Source organism: Cygnus atratus, chromosome 16 (genome assembly GCF_013377495.2).
Source record: "Cygnus atratus isolate AKBS03 ecotype Queensland, Australia chromosome 16, CAtr_DNAZoo_HiC_assembly, whole genome shotgun sequence".
In the NCBI taxonomy this organism is placed as follows: Eukaryota; Metazoa; Chordata; class Aves; order Anseriformes; family Anatidae; genus Cygnus; species Cygnus atratus.
This window is the reverse complement of record NC_066377.1, coordinates 3,500,673-3,515,340: the sequence shown is the minus strand read 5'-3', so window position 1 is coordinate 3,515,340 and position 14,668 is coordinate 3,500,673. Positions and strand designations below refer to the sequence as shown.

The following is a 14,668-nucleotide window of genomic DNA, read 5'->3' as shown; positions in this document are numbered from 1 at the left end:
GCCGGTGAATGAATGAATCAAACCCTCTCCTGAACCACATGGCACGAGAGCTGCACTACAAGGCGATATTAATAGATCAATAACTTTCATGGGAGGATCTTGTGAGGTGTGTTTTCTGGAGAGGCCCCGCTGCCAGTCAGCACACACAGCAGCGGTTTGGTGAGAGCGGGGCGTGCAGCACAGCCCTGCCAGCGCTGCAGGTCTCCCAAAGGCTTGCTGACAATGCTCGAGGCAGAGTGGAAGGCCATGATGCCTGAGGGATGCAGGAGGATCATGCACTTATTTTGCCTCAGAAAGCCCTGCAAGAAACCTCTGCTCCAGATAAAGGCCAGCAGCAAAGCAGTTCCTCAAATCTCTCCCTTCCAAGAACCACCACTGTGTGCTGCACTTGCAAAACCTTCCCATTGCCTCACAGCCTCCTACAAAGCATCTGCAATCACCCCAAATGCTTAAAGTCTTGCTCTCCAGTTGCCCGTGTCCCCTCTGCTCCCCCAGCAGTGCCCACCAGAACCACACACGAGGGCTGCCTGCATTGCTGCTGCCTCTTCCCCACATGCAGGGTGCAGCCAACCTTGGGAAGGGCTGTCACAAAATGCCCATCCCACTCAAATCCCTGAAACAGGACTTAAACAAGACTTCAGTAATGCCTGGAATGAGTTTTCCTGCAGTGAAGTGTTGAGCGAAGCTGTGCTTCTGAAGCCAGCACTATACATGGACATTATGTACCAGTCAGCTCTCATTTTAAAGGATTTTGCTACAGAGAAGGTGGCTCAGGAAAAGGGTATGGCTTAAGGCACCTTCAAAATACCTACTGCTGTAGGGGGAATAACGCCGCATAAGGATGTAAGGGAAAGGGGAGGATATGGCATGCATTTCTCTATTTTTGGTGCTTTTAGTTCCTGCATTTCACCAGCCATGTCCCCTGTTGCGTGCAGCTCGTTCGACTTCCTGCTTCCCTGCACAGCAGCATCTCAGTTACAAGTGCAACAGAGGAACCTTTGTGTGGCGGCAATTTTTTTTTCCGAGGTGGAGATTTATATTCACATCTAGGCTTGCACAAACTTATTTCTTACTCCATTTTACAAACCAGTGGCTGAAAATGTTGCTTCACTGCTGAGTTAGGGAGAGGCTGATGTGCTGAGGACGAGGGGCTCGGTGTGCTCTCCCCGGGGCTGCAAGCTGGGAGCAGCCATCGCTGCCGTAGGAATGATTCAGCATATACAAAATGCTCAAGGAACAGCAAGCGGAAGACTTGTGACGGTCTGTAATTGGAACTGTTTTGCATGACAGGCAGCAAGGCAGCCAGTCATGCTATTTTTGATGGGCTAAGAGTGAACAGCACTACTTACGTGGCCGCTCTTTCGGATTTCAGATGCAGCCCCTGAGAGGAGAAAAAACCCAGCTCTGCTCTGAACCCGGTCCTGTGGAAAACCAGCTTATGGGCCCAGAACCTTACCTACACTTCTGCATGGAGGAGATCAGAGCTTCACTCTGCCTAAACAAAACAAATGTGAGCTGCCAGCCTTCTGGAAGGACCGATCTGTTCTTGGGACAGCTTCTCTTCTGCTTTATTGCGCTATGGGCTGTAACTCACACGCTCTACCAAGGGTAATTTTGGTGACTTTTTGGAGACCCCTGAACAAGGCTGCCCTGTGCTGAACGTAAGTGTGGGAACAAAATGTTTAAACTCTGAAGCACAGATCACTGGTTCTTGGGCACAGACACCCCTCGGAGTCCTTACCACAACTCCAGAGAGCCACAAAGGAGCACCGTGCTCTGGGGAGGCAGGATCTGCCTCCCAGGCTGAGCACTGCCCACACTCCTGGAAATGCACTGCCCAGAGCAGAGCTGCACCTGCAGCTGAAAGCCCTGCGAGGGTCAGAGGAGCTGTGGAGAGCTCAGGTTCCTTCCTTATGGCAGAACAATTCAAGCCTCAGACTGTCTGTAGCTCACTAAATCAATACATGCATTTATCTGACGGGAATTATACGAACGAGAGACTGGCAGGCGTAAGTACAAGAATTAATGGACTTCAGCAGTTATCTGTGTGTCTGTAGCATGCTAGTGGTGGGTACCAGCATGCCAGGGGCTGGATAAGAGCAGCATCTACAGGGTTGGATAAAGAGCAGAGCATAAAGCTTTATTTCCCTTCAACAACTTGCTTGGATGCTGCTTGATTCAGAAAAAAAAACATCCTCACTGTTCCATCCCTGGTGCCAGAGCTGCTGAGCACCCCCCAGCACCCCGAAACCACAGCCACCAGCAGCACACCTGGGCAAACCCTGCCCAGCACGGAGCTCTGCAAACCCTAAACACTACAAAACCCCTCGGCCTTGGGGAGGCAGCTGCAGGTTGCTTGGGCCAGCAGCGGGAGGGAGTCCCATGCCTGCATCCCTGCTGCCCTGGTCCCCTCATCCTCTGCCCTGGGGACCCCAGCCAGGCAGGAGGCACTCAAAAGGAAAGAAGAACCCAGACACCCCCTGTCCCGGGCCGGGAAGACGCAGGGGACAACCCCCCTGCAGCCAGGGGCAAGTTTTGGGATTGCCAGGAGCAGCACGGCCCGGCACGGCTCGGCACGGCTGTGCCCAGCAGGCGGCGCTGCCCGACCGCGGCCCCGCTTCCCTCCTTTTTTTTTTTTTTTCCCCTTTTTTTCGTTTTATTTTATTATTTTCTTTCTTTTTCCTTTTTTCCCATTTTCTTTTTCCTTTTTCCTTTTTTTTTTTTTAAATAAATGTTTATTTATTTATTTATTTATTTATTTATTTTTAATATTATTTTACCCTGCTAAAAACAAACCCACGTTTAATCAGGAGTGGTGCCTACTAAAGCAAACGGCTGTGGAAAAACACCAGGCAGGGCAGATACTGTCTCCGGCACCTCTGCCTCCGTTTCGGCTCTGGTCTCTGCACATGTGCTGCGAGCAGCCCTGGCCCCTGGTGCGATGCTGTGGCTGCAGCGATGCTCACCGCCGCTCTTCTTGTCCCATCCTGGGCCACAGAGAGCGAGCAGCCCCATCACTTGATGCTGAAGGACAACTTGCCCATGCTTAACGCATCAGAAAAATTGCTTAAGAATGGTTGATCCATGTGAAAACAAGCTCCTGGCAGCACTGCCAAGGTCAGGGTGAGCTGCTGAGCCGCAGCTGGGACTTGTCTACCTGGCTCTTGCAGGGACACAGGACACCGTGGGCAGGGGCAACATGCACGTCCTCCTCCTGCTCTTCTCCCTTCCCTCTCTGGGGACGTGTCCCACCTGCCCAGCCCTTGTGCCTGCTCCCCACAAACTAGAAAGGAAAGCTATCAGCTTTCTGCTGTTCAAAAAAGATGCAGATTTGTGTGAAAACTGGATAGGGATTTAATTTATGTGGGTTCACGCATGGGGACAGCAGGACCCTGTGGTGCTCAGGCTTTGGGCAGCCACCAGGGAGATATCCCTGGGGTCTGGGTGCTCCGTTCTCCCAGCATGAAATGCCAAGGAGGATTTGGTCCTGGCCCAGGGCCCGTGCTGCAGTGGCATCTCCCCCTCCTGGCACCAGCAGGAGGGCACAGGGCTGTGGGGCACGGGGTGTGCTGCCCCGCCACAGCCACCTGGCTGCTCCTGGTCTCACCCGCAGCCCTCTTCCTCGCCGAGCCTCTGCCGGGGCACTGAGTGAAGGCTTTTGTGGTGCTCTGCTCATTCCAGAGCCCCGCTGAGTTCCCTCATTCCTGGCACATCAGGCAGGAGCAGCTCTCCCAGCGCGGGAGGGAAGCCGAGGTCTCTGAGCCTTCTCCTTCGGCCTGCAGCTCCTGTGCTGCTCCTCATCCTGCTCTTAGCTCTCCTCGGAGGCGTCGTGGCTGGCAGCTGAGCAGTTCTCTGGCTCTTCTGTGATCCCCGCCGAGCACTGTTCAGCTTTGACTTTCTTCCTTCCTCTCATTGACTTCTTAGATCCTGCTAACAGCAAGATGATGATAGGAGTTAACCGCAGAGCAATAGCTTTGCATCTGTGAGGTCACTGCGGCCTAGTCCCAAAACAGGGACTGCACAGGAGGAAGCAAAGCTCAGCAACAGAAAGATGAGGAGAAATCCCTCTCACAAGTCTGAGTGTCTTCATCCAGTCCCGGAAGGCCCACACCAGAGAAAGTGCATGCCTGCCCTGGGGACACAAGCCCTTTTTCCTCCCCATTGCTCTGGGCCTCTCGGTTTGCCAAGTAAATCCTCTCCTCCCCCAGCTGCTGTGGGGCTCGCAGAGCTGGCAGCCACCCCCGAGGGCTGGGCATGGAGCGAGGGGCAGTGCTGGCCCATCAGACAAGGACCTTTTATGCCTCTACATATCTTTAATTTGGTCAACACTGCCCTTTCTTTACTGAGGGTGCAGAGAGGGTTAGGAGCAGGATATTTCTGACAGGGCAATATTTAAGGCTTGACAGCCACGCTGGCTTATCCTCGCCCTTATCAGGAGTCGTTTTCTGCTTATTCACCTGTAGGAAGCGTGGGCACGACACATTCCTTTGTCAGCCAGGGAAAGCCTCAACGGCCACACTGGAAAATCAACAGGGCTGGCAGAAACCTTTCTCCGAGTGTCAACAACTCGTTGCTGGGAATTTGGCCTTCTCGGATCGGCTCCTCCCTGAGCAGCTAAGCAAACACGGGGGACTTAGACCTGTTAGCTTAGGTGCTCCGGGGTGCTCTCCTGCCCACCCTGCCCCTGGCTAACCATTAGCAGGGGCTCCTCTGGCTGCAGAGCCAACCGGTGTGGTTTATTGCAGGGAACCGAACGACTCTGCTGCATCACCTTGGGCAAAATCTGTGTGCAGCGTGGCATCTGTTTGTGGTGGTGCCCTTGGCTTGCCCCTTGGGAAGCAGCTGAGGTTGTAGCCCTGAGCTGATGGCATGAGGAACTCCTTCTCCCTACCTTTTGTCCAGGGATCCTGTCCTCTTTTCCTCTTCTTTTGTAGTGCGTGAGCTCTGTCTTTGGTGCAAAAGTATTTCCCTTCAGCCTGGGCTTCTTGCAGGACGTCATGCTCACAAGGGGCAGCCACCTGCACCGAGCAGAAGAGCAGTCAGCCTACAAACTGCCCCAATTTCCATGGCGCTAACAGCTAAGGACCTTTGTGACCATAGCCACAGCGTTGTGACAAGTGCTGGTGTTCAGAAACCTATCTGGAAAGAGCGACATCGCTACCCCTCAGCAACCAGTTGGGTAACTGTGGAAGTGGGGCTTGGCATCTGGTGGAGGAAGAGCCACCACCTCCCGCAGGGAGCCGGGCAGGGACAACCCGTCCTGCGCCTCTCAGTGCCTCTCAGAACAGGAATCCCCAGTCTGAAGGTGCTGCCAGGCCCAGGCAGCCAAAGCCAAGGGGCTGGGAGAGCAAACCAACCTCACTGTCCGTCGTGTCTGCCTCGTCGGATTCCTGCTGCCCGGACTCAGCATCGTCGTCATCTGTGGAAACATGAAAGGAAGGGTTTTGGCTGGCCTGGGGCTGACAAGCTCACAGGCATGATACAGAGCCACTGGCTCTTCGTTACTGGGTGTCTGCATTCAGGGCACCTAAAAACACGAAGACATGAGGAGATGGAGCAGGGATGAGGCCACACTCCCCCTGGGTGCTCCCAGCCGAGGGAAGGGCTCTGGTGTCCCCATGGCTGTTTATTGAAATGGACATTTAGGGGACACCAAACAGGGGACTCTGGGGACAGATGCCCAATAACACTGTCTCTGTAGGGCTTTGCTATGAGAAGGTGGTGAGCACTGTCCCGAAGCCAGTGGCCATGTGCAGATGATGAAGCCGAGGGGCATTTAAAATCCCAGACTTCTCAGAGCTGTGTCTGACACCTCGAGCACCCCATCACTTCTTGCCCTAAGCCTGCTCCTGCCCACACAGGTCTGGCAGGGGGGCTGCAGGCAGGGCTGCTTCCCTCCTGCCCCTGTCCAGGGGGGGGCATTGGTGCCACTCTCAGGCACCCCAAGAGCCCCGTCAGCCTGACCCCGTCCTCACGCTGTCCTTCCGGGGGTTAAGGTTCACTGAAAAGCGCAGAAGTATCAGTGCATTGTTTTCTGGGCTTTGTGTCAACCTTCAGGTGAGTGCTGAAGAGAGTCCTGCATTTTCCCACACCCAGAATGTAATCAGCTGAAATTCTTCTGCCATGATGATATCTCCCTAACATGTAAATCACCGAGGACTCCCCCCCCCCTTTTTTTTTTTTTTCCACCGTGCAAAATCCCGCTCTGGAGAGTGTTCCCAAACCACTCCGACACGCCCAGACCAACTAATCCAGGTGAGCTCAACTTTCTGGCCAAGCCTGTAGGGCCGGTAGGGAGCAGGTCCCAGCCGACGTGCCTCCCGCTGCGCTCCACATGGCTGCTGCCTCCCACCCGACGGGGTAAAACTGCCCCCCTGCCCCACGGTGGTCAGCAAGGAGAGAGCAGCTCAGGCTGGAGTCACTGCTCAGTTTGGGGATGGAAAGGACTTTTATTGGGGATGGAGCGTGGAAAAGGGGAGAGTGCTCCCTGTCCTGCCTGCTGCGGGTAGCAGCATCCCTCCCTCCGTGCTCAGGGTGAAACTCCAAATTCCCTGAGGGTCCAAAAGAGTGGGGAGCTAGGAGCACCCGGTCCCCTGAAAGGGTCTCCTGAGCTGGTTAACACCTGCTGTGGGCTGCAGAGAGTGCAGGTGGTTGCAACAGCTAGCACATGCTGTTCCCTGCTGTAGGATGCCTCCACGCACTGCAGAATGCGCCTTTGGCTCTTGCCTTCTCAGACGTCACGCTTGCCTGGGGCTCCTTACCTGGTTCTCCCTTGTGTGCACTGGCAGCCAGTCTCACCCTGGGCTCTGTGAGGGCCTCTGGGTCGCTCAGCGTTGGCTTGCTTGTAGGATGCGTCCGGGAGAGAGCGAGCTGTAAAGAGCAAAAATCCCATAAATGCCTACAGGTGCCCTAGCTATACAAATGCTGCCTTCACAAGCAGGAGAAAAGGGCTGTCCCCAGCCCCTATGTGATGACGGTGACAAATGCAGGGATGAGAACCAGCTGGTGTGGAGGGAGAAAGGCTGCTGTGTGCCTTTCTGCTGAGCCAGGTGGAAAACCCCATCGGCAGACACGTGGCAAAGCCACCAATTCCTGGGCCATTTCAGAATGGGACATTAATGGTGGGTGTAATGACACTGACACCGAGCACTGGGCTCCCAACAGCAAGGAAGGGGCCATGGGTGTTGCCAACCTGTGTGGTACTCGCCATAGCTTCTTCCTCCTGCTCCTCCTCCTCCTCCTCCTCGGCAGCACCGTGCTGCTCTGCAAGTGGTGCCCGGGGAGCGCTGGGCCAGCGGCTGGGGGGACGCGAGCCGTCCTGCTCCATCCCGTGCCGCCCGCAGGGGCCGTGCATGGGGCTGCCCCTGGGGCTCGGCCGTGGGCTGCCGGCCTCCCGCGGCTCCCGGCAGTCCTTCCAGCCTGCTTCCCTGCCGCGGCCAGCATCCGACAGGTCCAGCGGTACGTCCGCACCATAGTCCCTCCCCACCTCCACCTTTTCTCGGTGCTCAGAGACATCCCGGCTCAGCCAAAGCTCCTTCTCCTCCTTCCCATCCACGGCATCCTCCAGGAAGGACCTCTCCTCCTTGCATCCCCCCATGATGCTCGGCCACGGGGACAGGGGCCGCTCCTCGGGCACAGATTTCGGGTCACTCTCTGCCCTGGCCCGTTGGCTTTGCTGCCGCTGGTGCAGGAGGAGATGCTGCAGCCGCTCCCGGTGCTTGAGGAGGTGCAGCTTCCCCTCCAGGTGCTGGTCCCTCATGTACACCACGGTGGCGGGGAGCTTGAGCAGGGCAGCGCGGTCGTCCCAGTCGTCGGGGGGCCTCATCCTGCCCTCGCCATCTTTGGCCCTGAGCAGGTGGCTGGGGAAGCTGCCGTCCCTGTCGGCCAGGGCGCAGTTGCCCGCCAGCCCCAGCTGGTGCAGGGAGAAGTGCCTGTTGAGGAGGCAGAGCTGCTCTTTCCGGGCGGTCAGTTTTAGGGTTTCGTAAGACGAGGCAAGCTTGGGTGAGTCTGGCTTGGTTGCTGTTAAATAGCTAAAAGAAACAGGGATAAAAGAAATCACCCCAGGACAGCGGAACAATCCCCTAATCACCGCTGGGAGACTCTCACAGTGCGGTGCGTGAGCCTGCCCATGCAAGCCGAGTCCCGGCTATCACTTATTTTTTGGCAAGGGCCCCGTGTGCGTGCTTTCCCTGGGGGTGCACCACAGGTCCCCCCCACAACGGGCAGCTCGGTCCGTGCTGGCTCTGCTTAGCCCTCTGCGCCCTGAAACCCACGGGGAGGAGAAGCCCTGGGAGGTGCTGAGCCCTGCAGAAAAGCCCATTAGAATAGATAAGGAGCAGCAGGGAGGGCAGGCGGGACGGGCACCCGCTGGGGCTGTCTGAAGATGAAGGAGCAGGAGCCCGGGCTGGTCGGGCTGGATTCCGGTCATTGTTGCTGGTGTAAACTGGGAGACCCCCCCCCCCCAGCCCCCCTTCCCTGGGGCTGTGGGCATTGCAGGATGTCTGAAGAAGAAGGTGGGCGAATACCAGCCACCCAAAAGGGACAGGGGCAAGGATCCGGCCCATGCCTGCCCACAACCAGCCCCGAGCGGGGGACTCACGGCTCCAGGCTGGGGCTGCGCTCCCGCTCCAGCGGCAGAGGGGTTTTTCTTGCCGGGGGGGACACTGCTGCTCCCGAAGGACTTTTCTCCAGGAGGCACGGTCTGGAGCCGGGTCTCACCAAGGCGATGGTCCCGTGCAGCTGGTTGGAGATCCTCTGGGATGCCTGCGGAGAAAACTCTGGGTGAGCGGTTTGGCTGTGAACAGCAGGGCTCTGGGTGCTACCCAGTCCTATGCCAGTGTGAGCAGAAACTTCTCCTGGGTGCTCCATACAAATAACATCTTGCCATCAGCTTTTAGTGTTTCCACCCCAGAGGTGCTAAGAAACGATTTGGTACAATTCCAATCACCAGCTGAACAGTAACATTACCGGTTTTCCCCAGAACGTTCCCCTTCATGCTTCCTAGCAGGACCTATCACGTGTTTTATTCCTTATTTGCTGGGTGTATTTCCAGCAAAGCCCTGGCTCTGAAGCCAGGCCATCACGATCTCCATCTCCTGCCATAGAGGGCTCACCACATGTTCTGACTTGACTTTTCCCTGCCTACCCAGAGATGTCACCAAGCCTTCCTGCGATCCCCATTAATTATCCTCGCAGCCTGCCCGCGGCCTTACCAAAACCCCACTTCACCTGCTCTCTCAGTTTTATTGTGGCGTTCAGGTAAGCAGAGCCCGTGCCAAAACAAAAGCATCCGTGTGGGTGTGGATGTGGGCTTGGGTTCCCATGGCGAGGAGCAGGGCTCCAGGTCCTGCAGCCTCATCCCCCGGTGCCCAATATCACCCTATCACTCAGCATCCCTCGGCTGACACACACGCTGTGCTTCAAAGGCACGGCAGGCTGACATCAGTGCATGCAACGGCAACCACCGAATGCCAGCCCCTCCGAAAATACCCATATTCATTATGCTGCAGATGGAGAGACATCTGTGACGCTCTCGGGCAGGGCTGCTGTGGTGTGTTTGTACTCTGTACCCAAACCCTCCACATTTCACATGCTCTCCAGGCTTTTCCATCTTTCACAGAGCTCCAGCCTCTTGTTCCTGACTATAGCTCAGGATAAGCTACCCTGAAATGTGGGTCAGCATGATCTCCCTGTGACCAGAGGTTTCCCTAACAAGAGAGGAACCAGCATGATGGGCAGAGGACTCAGGGATGCTGGGTGCATTGCCTTGGAGGGTAAACATGGGAGCAAACCAAAGGGGTGCGCTCGCACGATGAGGAACAGGAGCCTATGCCAAACCCTAAATGCTTTGCTTGTAGATAGTGGCGATTTCTGCACCTGGCATTGGGTAGGTTCCCTACCTGGCCTTGGCAACAGTGGGCTGCCCAATTCTGGCTAATTGTTTTACCCCCTAAATGCCTCCTACTCATTTTCTATCATCTTATACCCCTCTTGATCCTGTACAGATGACCACCATAGTGGGGAGAAGACCTGAGGACGTCATGCTACCTCTGTCACTCACCATTTCTGCAAGGCTGGCCTCCTGGAGGACGGTGCTTGGGGAAATCCTGCTGCTTGGAGAGCTTCTCTGTCCTGCAGGCTTTTCTGCAAAAAAAGACACAGCCACCCACCGTGACGGTCCCACAGAGCCACAATTTCCTTCTGCCTCAAGCCAGCATGTGAATGCAGACCCTCTGCTGCTTGCGCGCTTGGCACCAAGGCTGCAAACACCTCGAGAGGTGGTGGGAGGCAGCAGCACCCACCTTCACCCAGCTCAAGCCCCGGCACATCGTGGTGGGTCTCCTCTGCTGCCCTGGGAGCCCCTCTCTCGCTGCTGGCGTTCCGGCTCGCTGGGGACAGTAAGGCCAAGGGGGAGCTGGGCGCGGAGCTGCTCTCTCTGGAGATGGCTCCTGGGCACTTGGTCCTGTCCCTGCGGAGAGGGGACATGAAGGAATGAGAAGGGGCAGGAGAAGGAAATCCCCAGGTTGAGAGCCACTGTGCTGGCAGCTCTGAGTTACAGAACCTGATATATAAATATACATATTTATACACAATGTGGTTATACCGGCTCCTCAGCCTCCTTCCCTTTCAGCTTATCACTGGCTCAGCTGCAGTCTGCAGCATGGGACGGAGCCAGCGCGACAGGTCAAGGTCTGATTTCCCCACCTGGCCGTGGGTAACGTCGCGGGAAGCCGCAACGTTGGGTAAGCCAAAAGCCAGCCGTGGCTGTTGCAAGAGCTGTGTGAGAACCCGTATGTCCCCGCCTGGGCTTTCAGCCTGGCATAGGGGTGGATTCAGGGCCTGGGGGTTGTCACCATTTTGAGCTGGTGGAGCTGATGCTTTTGGTCCCCAGGAGGGAGCCGCTGTGGGTCTGAGCCCTACACCTATGGCATGGATCAAGTCCTGGCTGGACTTTGTGCCAAGACATGGATGTTTGGGTGAAAATCTTCCTGTGCAGCAACCGAGGGAAAAGCAGAGCTGGCGCGCTTGGTGCTCAGCAAACCCAACCGGATCGGCAGCTCCGAAACTCCCCAGGCCTTGAAAAGCATCGGGGCGTAGAAGTCAGAGCTTCTCTTTAAGCAGGTCGTGCTTCTGAGCTCCAAAGAAAACACATTTCTAAACTAATCCCTCCATGCTAATTCCCCTGGACTTTAAACATTGAGGAACGAGCGGGTTTGTATTTATTGGCCCGCCCGACGGGTTGCTTGGCTTTCAGCGCGGCGCTGTGCCGGGACATCGGCCTGCTGGAGCAGCTCCTCTCTCCCACAGCCCCTTGCGGTCCCGTGCATGCAGCTCTGCCTCCTGCACCAGACTCATCCTGCTGCCTGTGGCTGCTGCTCTGGGAGCTCTGAAATCCCAGGGCGAGGTCCATGGCCAAGGCGAGCAGCCCAGGGCTTTACTTCCCATCCTCGGTTCCCTGTGGGGGTACCCGTGTTCCCCAAAGGCTCAGCTCTTGGATGCATGTGAAGAGGGGAGTGAGCAAAGCTCAGTGAGGACTTGGAGTGTGACAAGTATTTTGCTGTCTTAGCTTCTACAGGAATCCATGGGAATTAGGTGCTAAAGACCCACAAGTTCTGAGCTGACCCAGACACAGCCCTGCTCAATGGCAGGGAGGCCTCTGCAATACCAGTGCTGCACATCATGAGTGACACTCAGAAGAGCACTTACTCCAGGCTCTGGAGCCTCTTTAGTTCTTCCTTGAGAGTTTTATTCTCCTCCTTCAGGCGACTCATTTCATTAGCTGCAAAGAGACAAGAGGAGAGCTGCAATTTTGGGTGCTGCATGGAGCAGGGTTGCAGCTCCTATTCCTTATCTCTCATTTTACTGGAGATACGGAGGGCTGCCACCCCCAGCTCCGGTACTTCATGTGCGGTTTCCAGATCTCATTTCTCAGTACCTCCACGCTTCCATCGCTCCCTCCCTCCTCCCCATCACCAAACACCTCCTGAGTGTGCAGGTATTGGAGTGGCTCCCACGCAAATATCAAAGAAAGGCACTACCTGAGCAAAGACCCAGCCAGCCACAGCCAAGCTTACAGCAGACCTTGGTACCTACTGAGAATGAAGATGTGCTGGAGGCTCTGGAAGTGGGAGGTCTCGTACTCATTCTGCTTCTTTTTTGCCAGCTCCTGGGTGACCATGCATCTGTCACAGAGACCTGCTCGCAGCCTGGATGAAAACCCATGGCCGGGAGCGTGTTACCACACATCCCCGTGGGAAATGAGCACCACGCAGGTGCAGAAGGGTGTGTGCCCAACCCATCACGAGACGTGTGAGCAAAATTGTCAGCACTCACGCAGCCCCATGCTTCCACCTCCCCAGCCCCTGCCCCACGACCCCTCGGTTTGGAGAAGCTCCCCTGTGCCAGCTCTCCAAGTGGCAGAAAAGCTGCTCACGTGCTACAGCCTGCTTTTGGGAGACACCAAAACCCAGACTGTGCCTCTAGGAGAGTGCTCTCACTGCCACCAAGCAATGCTTAGCTGAAAATGAAAGCTTACCTGTTTTCTAGCACTTTCACATTTTCTTTGAGGACCTTCTGTTGTTCCCTTAATTGGTGGTTTTTAGCAAACAACTCTTCGATTCTCTGGGCATCGCTAATGTGAGAGAAGACCCAAGAAAAGAGGGTTACCAGGCTTCTCCCCAGACCTGGGGATTTATCCTCAGCACCTGGTCAGTGGGAAAGGTTTCTGCTCTGAGCGCGCTGTGCTGCTCACGCTGCCGTAGCTCAAAGTGCTTTTACTTGGGCAGAAAACAAACGGGTTGGAGCTGGAGCCCAGGGAACAGCCCAGGTGCTGCCCTCGGAGTCAGCAGCTTGCTTTGTCCCGTTTTGTTGCTTCCAAGGAAGCACTGTAATTAATTAATGAATTCCCAGGAATTAATATAACTTCTCATTGTGTCCGTGGGCAGGCAGGGTGGAGGTGGGCTGGGATCAGCCCTGACTGCCCCTGCTGGTGACCTGCATGGCGAAAGGCACCAAAATGCTTAAATTTGGTGGAGCCCCAAAGCCAAACGGTGCTCTCTAAATCAGGGAACCTCCTGCTCGGGGCTCGGGGCCTTGGTGGGCACCTCCTCAAGACACAGAAGTGCCTGGGAGGTGTTTAACTGAGCAGCGTGAACCTCTCCCTGCACCGTGCCAGGACGTGGACACCGCGGGGCTGGGCACTGCTCACCGGCACTTCTCCGTCGTCAGCTCCGTTAGCTTTGATTGCAGCCCTGCAATAATTAACAGAGACAGAGGTGGGTGATTAGTGCAGATTCCGTGGCACCTCAGACACAAAAGGCAATAATCTAGGTTCAGGAGGGTGCCTCATCTGGAAGGAACCTCACCGCTTCCAAACCTAATTCCTGAGAAAGACTAATGCCTGTGCTAAATGGCAGCACGGTTTAATGTAACTGGAAAAGCTGAACAGAATGGGAGCACATTTTGTATTTCCACTGTTTAATGAGTTTGCATTTCCCCTCCACCCCCGGGAAGTCTGTTTCAGTTTTGTTTCCAGTTATTTCAGCCACGCCAGGCATCTCCCAGGTGGGCAGTGTTTTATGGCTGTCAGGGCTGCAAAGCAACTTGGAGAATATTTACAGCTCAACAAGAATAGCTTTCGGTGATGGATCAGCAGACAGTACATTTTGTCAGATCCATTTTATGCAAAATAGATGTAAACATGTGGTTTGGATTGCTCAATGGTTTTCTCTAACTCTCACATGGCCTGAAATTACACAAGACAAGAATGAATTCATAAGCCAGAATTGTTCAAAAATGCTGTTGTTTTGTTCATAATGCTGATATTGGGAATTATTTTAATAGGAAAACAATTGGATTTGGCATTTGTTTGCTTAACCTAGTGGTTCTTATTTCAATGATGTATGACCAGGAAACTCCCTAGAGGAATAAACTATCCAGGCTTACTCCAAGGTTTTCTGTAACAGAGCCTGCAACTCCAGCTACTTCTGCCTCACGGATTATTACATCTTTCCCCTTTCCCTCTGATCCCTCAGTATCCAAGCCATATCCCAACCCTCCTGGCCTCAGAGAGGACACCCAGCACATGTACTCCTCACTGCTCGCACCCTTCCGCAACCCTCCCTGGCGTCTGCTTTCTTCCAGGTGTTTTCCCAGCACTTTTGGAGAACGTGGGTGGGAACAGCATCACCACCATCACACCGACAAGTCACCCTTGTCACAGACCATGGACCTTGGCCAGTTTATAAGAAGACTTCTCGTGTCGCCCTACCTTGAACTTCTTTCTCGTGAATTTCCTTGAGCTTGTTCAGGAACTCTGCAAAAGTGTCCGTGGTCATGTTCAGGGCTGTGCTGTGCTCCCAGGCTGTGTTGGAATTGCCTGCTTCCAGTATAAGGATGTCCTTCTCTTTTAAATTATTCAGATTTTAGCCTAGAACAGAAAAAGTGTCCATTAAAAAAAAATATATATACAGATATATATCTTGTGTATATGGTGTTTTGCAAAGCCTTAGAAACAGGACAAAGAAATACCTGCCCAACTGCAGAAAGTAAAATAATTTGCTAACCTGTACATGGAACAAAAGTAGCATGCTCACCAGGAGGAGGACTCTCAGAGCTGTCCAACCTGCATCAGACCAGGGCTGGGACCACAGACAAAGCAGAAGAGCGA

General features: G+C 54.8%; 1 protein-coding gene across 1 annotated transcript; it reads right to left on the bottom strand.

Annotated features, from left to right (window-relative positions):
* Positions 1–3,808: 3,808 nt before the first annotated feature.
* RBBP8NL (RBBP8 N-terminal like) lies at positions 3,809–14,336 on the bottom strand. Its single transcript, XM_035547982.1, has 13 exons — positions 14,270–14,336; positions 13,208–13,250; positions 12,536–12,631; positions 12,094–12,206; positions 11,707–11,779; positions 10,302–10,468; positions 10,061–10,143; positions 8,600–8,763; positions 7,208–8,030; positions 6,714–6,870; positions 5,358–5,419; positions 4,892–5,018; positions 3,809–3,927 (listed from the first exon to the last, which is right to left on the bottom strand). Exons 1-13 carry the CDS (start codon positions 14,334–14,336, stop codon positions 3,809–3,811), a joined length of 2,094 nt encoding a protein of 697 aa, XP_035403875.1.
* Between the last annotated feature and the right edge of the window lie 332 nt (positions 14,337–14,668).

Excerpts from the sequence above, each read along its gene's own strand:
- RBBP8NL (XM_035547982.1), bottom strand. The coding sequence starts at position 14,336 with ATGACCACGGACACTTTTGCAGAGTTCCTGAACAAGCTCAAGGAAATT. Across the intron at positions 12,207-12,535 it reads GTGAAAGTGCTAGAAAACAG|GCTGCGAGCAGGTCTCTGTG; the intron begins GTAAGCTTTCAT and ends GTTTTCATCCAG. Across the intron at positions 6,871-7,207 it reads AGCAGGAGGAAGAAGCTATG|CTCGCTCTCTCCCGGACGCA; the intron begins GCGAGTACCACA and ends TGCTCTTTACAG.